Genomic DNA, 10596 nt, shown 5'->3' on the forward strand with positions numbered 1-10596 from the left:
CCTGGTGGTGTAACGAAGGCACCCACTAATTAAAGCAGGGGGGCAGCAGTGAAGCTTGGGGAGAGGGGGATCATATTTGCAAGTGGTGCAATGAGACCGCCCCCCAGCTGCTGATTTTTTAGGGGCGATGGTAAAGAGCTGGAGGGGGCTACACTGGAGGTAGTACTGGGAACAAGGTGGAGGTTTGGGGCTTTATTGACTGGTGGGGTGGTTTTTTTTTTGAACCAGGGTGGTGCTGGCACGGTGGGATACTGGGGATGAGATGCTGTGTGTGGGCTGTGATGTTCGTCCCCCCCACCCCGAGCAGGGACTGGGGGGTGTGAGGAGCATCGCTGGTCCCCCAGATGGGGATGAGCTGCCTTCATCCTGTCAGCTCCTCTGTGAGCCCAGGGCTTTGGGGGAAGAGGGGCAGCCAGACTGGTTTCAGGTGGGCTGGGGCAGCTGATCCTGCCCTGGGAAGGGGCGAGGAGGGCAGGCAGAGGAGGGAGCAGCCCCCAGCCCTATTTGCCACCCCCTTGGCAAGGGGGCGGATAACATCCCGTATCTGGCAGCGAGCTGGGGACAGCCACCCCCAAAACTCCAGGGGTTACGGCGACCAATCGGTTAACGGGGACACTCTGTGCTTGCAAGGATAATAATAAAAGTGATTTGATTTGGGGATGCTGGGGGGATGCAGCAGGGAGGGATGTGCTGGCTGATTTTTGGGGGTTGTTTCCCCCACATCGGGAGAAAAGCTGGCCGCCACCGCTCCCAGCTTTTTGGCGGTGGTGTGCCAGCTGCTGGTAAATGATTGCCGGGGCGGCCGGCCGAGGCGGGGCTGGAGCTTGGTGCCAGGTTTGAACCCACACAGGTGCCTGGGACTGCTGTGCCGGCCGCCATCTCGCTCCCGGACCCGGCAGCATTCAGAAACCGCTGGATTTTTTGGGGGTAAGGCGAGGCTGTGCGACGTAACTCAACTGGCTAGGTTATTTTTTCTTATTTATTTTAAGCTTCTGCCCCCCACCATGGGGTCGGGACAGGGGAAACGGGGTTTGAAGCTAGCCGGGTCCCTGACTGGGGTGGGGGCAATGCTCCCTGAGATGTGTTGCCACCCCAAATTTGGCATCGGGGTGCTGTGGTGTGGGGGGACGGGACGGTGGCTTTGGGGTGAGCTGGGTGGTGCCACGGCAGTGCCTGGACTTTGCTCTGCCCTGGGGCTGGTTGCAACCTTGAATGCTCAACGTGGGGGGGAGGGCAGAGGGGGTAACGGTGCCAAAACCTGGTTTTGAAATGAGATTGGGCTAAACCATGCAAATTTTAGTAGTTTTGGGCTTACAGGGAGGTTGGCCGAGCCCAAGGTGCCCTTCACCCCCACTGGTTTTCCCCGGCTGCCCAGCCAAGGCAAACATGAGCTCAGCGCCGAGGTATTTGTGGCGGCTGCTCTGTGCCCATGTTTCAGAGGTGGGCAGGGGGGCGGCACTAAAGGGACCTGGCACCCACGGGGAATGGCCTCGTCAAGCCTTATCTCCCCCAGTTTCTCCTTGCCTTTCTTGCACCATGGCGAAAATCCCGTGTTGCTGGAGGCAGGACCCTTTGAGCCCTCCCTTTGATTACTCAAGCAGGCAACAAAAAATAAGCAAGAAGCAGTGTTTTAACCCGAGGTCAAGCTTTCTTGCAGCCCAGCTGCAAACTTGGGAGAGTTGGAGCTGAAGGATGGAGATGCTGCGACCAGCTGGGTTAGGTTGGGAAAGCAGTTTGGGACCCTCTGGACAGAGGGCCTGGAAATTTTCTATGTATGTTCCTCTGCCCAGAGCTCTCAGAGAAGCCTGAGGCTAGAAGAAAGTGCTATAGGGCAGGAGGGAAAAGATACATAGAATCATAGAATGGTTAGAGTTGGAAGGGACCTTAAAGATCATCTAGTTCCAACCCCCCTGCCTTGGGCAGGGACACCTCCACTAGAGCAGGTTGCTCAAAGCCCCATCCAGCCTGGCCTTAAACACTTCCAGGGATGGGGCATCCACAACTTCCCTGGGCAACCTGTTCCAGTGTCTCACCACCCTCACAGTAAAGAATTTCCTCCTAATATCTAATCTAAATCTCCCCACTTCCAATTTAAAACCATTACCCCTAGTCCTGTCACTACATTTCCTGACAAAGAGTCCCTCTCCAGCTCTCCTGTAGGCTCCCTTCAGATATTGGAAGGCTGCTGTGAGGTCTCCTTAGAGCCTTCTCTTCTCCAGGCTGAACAACCCCAGCTCTCTCAGTCTGTCTTCAAAGGGGAGGTGCTCCATCCCTCTGATCATCTTCGTGGTCCTCCGCTGGACCCGTTGCAACAGGTCCATGTCCTTCCTGTGTTGAGGACTCCAAAGCTGGACACAGTATTCCAGGTGGGGTCTCACGAGCACAGAGTAGAGGGGTAGAATCACCTCCTGTGACCTGCTGGTCACACTTCTCTTGATGCAGCCCAGGATGCGGTTGGCTTTCTGGGCTGCCAGTGCGCACTGCTGGCTCATGTTGAGTTTCTCATCCACCAACACCCCCAAGTCCTTCTCCTCAGGGCTGCTCCCTAGCCATTCTCCACCCAACCTGTATTTGTGCCTGGGATTGCCATGTCCCAGGTGCAGGTCCCTGCACTTGGCCTGGTTGAACTTCATGTGGTTTGTGCAAGCCCACCTCTCAAGCCTGTCCACGTCCCTCTGGATGGCATCCCTTCCCTCCAGCGTGTCGACCACGCCACCGAGCTTGGTGTCATCAGCAAACTTGCTGAGGGTGCACTCTATCCCACTGTCCATGTCTCTGACAAAGACATCTTTGTTTGCACTATGTTTGAAAACACTGTAAGCTCAAATATTTGAGTTCTTTACAGCTTGTGCTTTATTTTGGGGATTTTTTAAGACTGTCACAGTTGTTGAGCTGCTGGAAAGGCAGCAGGTTGGGTGCACCTGGACTAATGGGTGTTGTTATAATGCAGAAGAAGTAGCCACCAGGTGGGAGTTGGGCTGGGCCCCGAGTGTTGGGCAGAGGGTCCCCTGGGAGCCTGGGCTTTGACGTGGGCATTCGTGCCTGGCTCCCCCTCCCAAACCCCACCTTTGGTCACGTTTTGTGCAGAAAGACGCTTTACTTTGATTTCTTAATCCCTCTCTGATAAACTGACATGGAGGTAAATATTTAAGTGTGCATTATCTGCACCTTCTCTCAATATCCCATTGCAAGGGTGGGCAGACTTTTCCAATACTGTTTGGAAAATCCCTCGGTGCTGCGCTGCCAAATTGTCAGAGGAAATCACAGTGAAAGTCCATCAAACCCATTAAAAGTCTGCACTTGCAGCAGAAATAACCTGGACATCATCTTCAGGACACCATGCAGGCCCACAAACTCCATCATTTCCCACCATGAGAAGATTTGAACCTGCTGCCCAGATATGAGAGGAAAAAAAAAAAAAATTGGTAGTGTTTTTTGTTGTTTTTTTTCTTTTTGCAAATGAACATCAGTGTTTTAATAATATCAACAAAAAGGCAATCTGTGCACAAGGAGAGAGAGAGAGCCGCAGAGACGGATGGAGGGCAGCAGTGAGCAACTGCTTGGTGTAGGATGCACCTTATGAGATGCTGGCATTAAAGATGATTTAATGATGCCACTCTTAAAGTGGCTTGTATTCCTCACTAGCAGCTTGGGATGGAAACCTGGTTTCTCTTTTCTCTGCAGGCAGCCTGTCCTGCAATGACCCAGCACACCTGAGGCCTGGCAGCTGTGGGGATGGAGCTGAAGGTCTGGGTGGACGGGATCCAGAGGGTCGTCTGCGGTGTCTCGGAGCAAACCACCTGCCAAGAAGTGGTCATCGCCTTGGCACGGGCCATCGGTGAGCCATCTCCATCTGCTGGGGAGATGCCCTTTTGCAGGTGAAGGCATCTGCCATGCGGATGCCCCACCTGCAGGTGCTTCCTGGGAATAGGGGTTCCTGCTCTGGGGTGGTGTGGATGTCACCAGTTGGTGCCTCAGCACACCACTGCTGGCCATGGCTTTCCCCATCTGACATGCTCACCTCCTCCTCACAGGTCAGACGGGCCGCTATGTGCTGGTGCAGAAGCTGCGGGAGAAGGAGCGGCAGCTGCTGCCGCTGGAATGCCCCTTGGAGTCGCTGGCCAAGTGCGGGCAGTATGCCAACGATGTGCAGTTTGTCCTGCGGCGGACGGGCCCCAGCGTGGCTGAGCGGCCCTCCTCAGAGGGCATTCCCCAAGCTCCCGAGAGGACGTTCATGCGGGCCAGCTTGCCCATCAAGCCCAGGCCCACCGGCACGGATGTACCCCATTCCCGGGAGTCAAAAAAATCCATGACTTTCAACTTGGGTCCTACAGGCTCTGGCGACCTGTTTGCCATGAGCCGCTGGAGGCACCAAGCACGGGAAGGGATGGACCTGGAGGGCGGTGGGGTTGTCCAAGCCTCCAAAGAGGAGCTGTTCAGGAGGGTGCTGCGGCAGCAGGAGCAGCTGCATTCCTTAGAGGCCCACGGGGACACCCTGGAGACGGACCTACGGCTCTGGGAGCGCGGCCGGCTTGCTGGCCAGGAGGATGAGATCCTCTACCTGGAGCACCTGGTGCGGAGGAATGAGACAGAGCTGGGTGAGGAGGAGTTTTGGCAGAGTGAGCTCCGGCTGGAGAAGGAGTGTGAGCGGGAGCGGCAGGAGCGGGTTAGGAGCCTGCGGGCCAGCCTGGAGGAGTACACACAGAGGATCTACGAGCTGAGTGCCCGGACTGAAGCCCTGCAGGAGGAGATCCAGTGGGAGATGGCTGAGAGGGCCAAGAGGGGGAAGGAGACCTCTGCGCCCAGCCCCACAGATCTGGAAGATATGGCTGCCAAGATGAAAAGGGACCTGGAGGCCAAGGTCAAGCAAGGCACCCAGCTGGAGAGCAACCTGGCCAGCGTGGAGAAGGCCCTGGAGGAAGCTGAAAGGAACCTGCAGGTAGATAGGACCAGGTTGAGCAGCCCCATGGGGTGGTGGGACCTTCGGAAGGGGATGGGACCAGCTTTCCAGTGGCATGGGGCTGATGGGTTGAGTTGGTCCCACCCCACCTGGCTGGTGAGCATGGGACTGGGTGCGTGGAGGTGGCTTAGCAGCTGTAGCTGCTGTTGGGAGCACACCACCACTCTTGCCCAGCTGACAGAGTCCCACACCCATTGTTCTCCGTGCAAGCTGGGGCTGGGCTAGAGCTCCTGCTGGCTGGTGCGTGGGGAGTACAACGTCACCCAGCTCCAACATGGATGATGGTGCTGAACCAAATGGTTCATGTTGCGGGGTCGGTGGCATTGGCACAAAGGTTGATGGATAAAGGAGTTGTGGAGGGGAGTAGCGTAGGTCCCCACGGTGCCTGTGCACAAAGCCATGCAAGCTGTGCAAGGACTCAGGCTCATCGCGGGTGGCTGTGCAGTGTGGAGATGGCAACTGTGGGGCTGAGCCGTGATGCCCCTGGCTCACCTGTCCAGGCGCTGTGTGACCCCTGCCTGCTGCCCACCGAGTCTTCTTCAGTGGAGCAAAAGGGAGAAGCTTTTGCCCAGCCAGGCGGTGGTGGCTGCCCTTCCCCAGGGCAGCCGTGCTTACAGCATCCCGTCTTGAGCATCTTGTTTGCGGCTGGCATCTCCCAGCACCGTGGCGGCCGCCATTTGACGGCTGCTCGCACCCTCTTGTGGAGACACAGCAAAGCAGGGCTGTTCCCAAAACAGCACCTTCCTTGTCCCCACAGCCCGGGCACCCCGCTTCCTGCAGCCCCTTGGAGAGGGGTGGCAGAGCCACATTACGCCTGAGGTCACCTCTGCCGGCTCCAGCAGGGTGAGCCCCAGCAGGGGGAGCAGCCCCAGGATGGGGATATGTCAGCTGGTTTGGGGCATGGGGAGGACGTGTAGCTCACCCTGTCCCCCCCTGGTGTGTGTTTTGCAGGCCCAGACCCAAGAGCTGGAGGAATTAAATAAGGAGCTGAGGCAGTGTAATTTGCAGCAGTTTATTCAGCAGACGGGGGCCACGGTGACTGTCCTGCAGGCCAGGTCCGAGGAGGATGCCCAGCAGGAGCCGAGCCCGCGCGAGCTGCCAGCCTGCCGGAGAAACGGAGGTCAGCACGCCGCCGCCGGCTCGGCCGCGGGGGCTGCTCCGCGGGACCCCTGCCCACTCCCTGCGTCCCCCTCCAAGGGGGTCAGCACCCCCTCCAAGGGGGTCGGCCCCAAAGCTGACCGGTTCTGCCCTGGGCGCTGAGGTTAGGCAGCAGGGATGGGGTTTTGGTGTTGGCACAGCAGTTGCTCACCACCCCGGGTGGTCTCTGAGGTTTGACGGCCCTGGGGCTCCTTCCTCCTCCCCATTGAAGCCTCAGAGCTGCTTGTAGCCACGCTTAGGGGTCGGATCCCGTGTTGCTGCTTTTGGGGTTGGGGCGGCCGCAGGGAGCTTTCCTTTGCAGCATTGCTGCATGTCACTGCGGCGGCAAAAAGCAGGTGGCCAAGGGCCAGCATCAGCCCCCAGGGCCTGTGGGCTGATGGGGACAGGCTCCAGCCACCGATGACCTCTTTGTGTTTGGTGAGGAAAGGGCGAGCGTGGTGCTTGGGGCTATATCCACATCCGTGCAGGGATGAGAGGAGGTGGCAGGGGGCTCTCGCGGAAGGGGACGGGAAAACAGGGACCCAGTCATTTCTCCTCCAGGGCACCCAGAGAGGGTGATGTGGCTGCCTGGTGGCACTGCAGCGGGCATGCCTGGCGAGCACAGGAGGCACGAGCCCTGACTGAGCTGGGCATTTCTCCACATCCCATAGGTTTTCCTCCCACTACCGGCACCGACTCACCTCCCCGGTCCAGCACCAAGCAGCTCCTCAGCCATCCCAGGACCCTGCCAGAGCCCCTGGTGTCCAGCCTGAACCCCGAGGGTGCGTATGTCCCAGCAGGTCCCCAGGAGTGTGAGCTGGGCTGGGGAGGATGCGTGGGAAGGGGGGAAAGGATTTTGCTGCCCAAAATGGGCAGCAGAGAGCGAGCAAGTGCTGGGAGCGAGAGGCCAGAGCTATTTATAGATGCCATTAGGAAGAGCAAAGCTTACACCCCGGCAGCCTCTGCTCTGCTGCCAGGGGCTCACACCTGGCAGTCCAGCTCTCTGCCTTGCCAGGAGCTGCAGAGGATGCTCCTTTACCCCTTTTCCTGCTGCCCCACATCCCCCAGGGCTAAGACCTTGCTAGGGTTAAGATGGGGAGGATTTGGCTCCCATCTCTTACAGGAGTCACTTCTGCTCCATCTTGGGGGCCAGTTCAGCCCAAAACCCTTTCTACCTCCTGTGACCCCATTTCCACCTTGCACCACATTTTCGGGTGCTGGAAAAGCAAGCTGTGATGTCTCTACCCACTGTGGTGATGCTGCCTGCATCCCGGCATCCCATTCCCACCCATGTCACCATCCCCTCAGCAAAACCCTGCTGCCATCCCCCTCCTGGCCCAAAATGTCCATCTCACCAGATGCTGCGGTGTCCACATGTCCATCTCCCAGTCCAGGCTTTACGCTTGCATATGCCCTGTTTTCCGTTCCCCTTTTCTTTCCCTGAGCACTCGCCCACCAAGATGGGGTTGCTCAGGTTGTTTTTGTTTTGTCTTGCAGTTGTGTCAAGCAGGCAGAGCATCTGGAGGTAGAAGGGCCTGGCCAGCGGAGGATCGATTGCCTTGCAAGTGTAACTGTATAAATAAACCATATTCTATATATATAAATATATATATTTTTTACTGCTTTATATTGTGAATGGATGTGGACGGCCAGATGGAGTATTTTTACAGACTGTAAAATAAAAACAGAGACCAACAACACAAAGCAGCCCTCTTCCCCTGCGGATGGAAGCGACCCCCTTCTTCTATGTTTTTTTTAAAGTGCTTTCTATATTCAGCAGAAAACAGTGGTGCTCCTGTTCCCCGTAGCCTCCTCAAAAGACCTATCGTGCATTCAGAAGAGTCCTTGCTGCTTTGAGTAGGGAAGCAAAGCTGTGGTGGACCCCTGCCTGGAGGCTCACCTGGATGGAGCAAGTTAACAAGTTTTACAGCATCTCCCTGCAGCAAGCAGGGCCATGACAAACAGCTTCTTCACTGGCTGCAGGGGAGGAACAAGAGCAACTCTAAAACGAATTTCTGCCCCCCTCTTTTTTTATTGTTATAAGAAACCTGTAGTAGAAACCCCCTTTTCACAGTGCCACAGACCAGGCTTGAGGGGAATGGGGAACATGCAGTGGGGTCTTGTTTTTCTTAAATCCACTTCATTTTCCAACTTGTTTCTAAAATAAAAAAAATCGCAGAATAAGCCCTTCCCTGATGGTGGTGTGGGTGGGGGGGAGCAGGACCAAAATGCTCTTGGTGACACCTTTTTTTTTTTTTTTTTGCTCTTTTTTTTTTTTTTTCATTGATGGCCAGTAGTTTCTCTCAGTTTTTATTCATCTGTCCTAGTGGGTCGCCTTGTATTTTAATTGTGAAACCAAAGCAGTTTGGGGAGGGGATGGGTTTGTGCAGGAAGTCCCTGAGTCTGTTCTCAATGCGTTGTATGCAAAAAATGTGACTCGGGCACAGTGTTTGCTGTAAAACCCTGCTTTCCCCGTACGAATGTAATACTGTGTGCTGCGGTTCCAATTTTCAATAAATCTTTGGGAAAGTACTTGAGCAAAGTGAGCGTGTGTGTGCTGTTATGGCCCAGGGCAAGCCATCCCCACTGGCTTCTAGTCCACTGCCCGATGGGCATGTCCAAGCAGTTTGCATACCCCACGGCTGCTTCTTTCATTTCCAAGCCATCTCTTTCCATTTGCCAAGTTAAAGCTGTAAGTATTTTATGACCAAATGCATCTTATGCATACGCTCTTCTATTTTTTTTTTTTTTTCTGTTTTTAAATCACAAAGTGCTTTACAACCAGCAGATGAAGCTTGTCTTTGGTGAGAGGGTGGCCATCTCTGGGATGAAACATGGCAGCATTTTAATAATGCACAGCAGCAGCTAGGAGCATTTGAGGACAGAAGGCGAAGGAGATGGCGCTGGGCTGCAGATGAGAGCAGGTAAGGGACCTCCCATTTGCCTTGAAGCCCCTCCATCTGCACCTGGATAACCACAAGCAAGAGCATCGGCTCTTGCTCCCCATCAGCATTTTCTCTGAGGCACTGCTGGGCTCTGGTCCCAGGGACATGCCCCTCTCAAAGCTGGTTTTCGAGGTGCCACTGCAGCTCAGCAGGTTGGCCAAGTGATGATGAAGGATTAAAGTTTGCTTCATTGGGAGAGCGCTGGTATATTTGCATCTCTGGGTACGACTGGGGAGCTGCCTTCTTTTACATCAGGGTTTTCTTCTTTTTGGGGGGAGTGGGGAATGTCCCCTCCTTAAATCTCAGACGAAATGAGTTAAAAATACATTTGCTCTATGCAGCCGCATCAAGGAGTTTCTCCCCTGCTTGCTTTTTGGGCTTCTCACACTCGTTTTTTGGACTCTCTTGCCTTTAAAATGAGACCCCACCTTGCTAAGAAAAGGAGTGGAGGGTGATGGAGGTTGTAAAGAGCATTTCAGTGCTGCTTGGGGGAAAAACACCTGAAAAGCAGGTTCAGAAAACCTGCTTGCCTTGGACATGGCCAGATTTTGGGGTGTTACGTGAGGTTCTCCATGTGCCCTGAAAAATCGACTTCTGTGGGCTAAAAACCAGGTCTTTTGGTTTTGGGGCTACATTTCTAGCATTGTCTTCTGCAAAATAAATGGGAATAAAGAGAAAAAGGTCATTGCTTACAGCACCTCCTGCTGGGAAAAAGAGAGCAGAAAATTAATTTGGATCTGATTTTGCATGGGTTTTTGTCCTGCGCTTCTGCTTATTTATTTGATTATTATTTTTGCCCGTTATTTCTGTTCAGCCATGATCTGACCAGCCAAACCAGCACCAGTTTTACTTGGGGGGGGGGATAGGGGGGAGAAATAAGGGTTTAAAAGACATTTATCATGGCAGATTTTGGCTCTGCAACTGATGTCCCTTGACTGGGATGTAGGATTTGGAACTGCCACATGGGATGGAGGACACTTTGACTTGGCTGTGTCCTCTACTGAGGTTTGAGAATCAGGCGTGGGGTTAGGGAGAGCACTGTGGCTGGGGGCTAACTCTGGTTTTTCAGCTCAAGGCTGTTGCATTTTGCAGATTTTTTTCATTTTGTATTCTCTAAGCCACCACCCAGCTGCTGCAAAGGCAGTGCTGATTTCTAAGGTATTAAATAACTTTGATTAATGGCTCTCCCCGCACTGTGGTGCACACCGCTGTGGGGGGAGAGGCGTTAATCAAACTCATTTATTACCTTAGGAAATTCCCCACCCGCGGGTGACCTATATTCCTCCCAGCATGGGGAGTGTGCAATGGCACGGCAAGCGTGCAGGTCCCCACGCGTTATTTAACCAAGCGAGGCTCGATACCCGCTCTGGATTCCCCGCCTTTCCGCTTTTATCTGCTCTAAAGGCTGTGTCAATAATACATTTCTGCCATTGAATATTTTATTGATGGTTTGACTTTTTTGCTGCTCACAATTCCCATTTCAAGGCTGCGTGATTGTTCCTAATTAAAATTTTATGCCCTGGGAGAAGCCTTCTTGCTACAGTGGAGAGGATG

The 10596-nt window shown here is 54.5% G+C and overlaps 1 protein-coding gene across 1 annotated transcript; it reads left to right on the forward strand.

The window, feature by feature from the left end:
• The first annotated feature begins 3735 nt into the window (after positions 1 to 3735).
• Positions 3736 to 7626, forward strand: RASSF7 (Ras association domain family member 7). The gene is made up of 5 exons (XM_074149770.1): positions 3736 to 3838; positions 4035 to 4939; positions 5912 to 6080; positions 6769 to 6879; positions 7595 to 7626. Exons 1-5 carry the CDS (start codon positions 3736 to 3738, stop codon positions 7624 to 7626), a joined length of 1320 nt encoding a protein of 439 aa, XP_074005871.1.
• Positions 7627 to 10596: the final 2970 nt, after the last annotated feature.

This window comes from Numenius arquata, chromosome 6 (assembly GCF_964106895.1).
Source record: "Numenius arquata chromosome 6, bNumArq3.hap1.1, whole genome shotgun sequence".
NCBI classification, from domain to species: Eukaryota; Metazoa; Chordata; class Aves; order Charadriiformes; family Scolopacidae; genus Numenius; species Numenius arquata.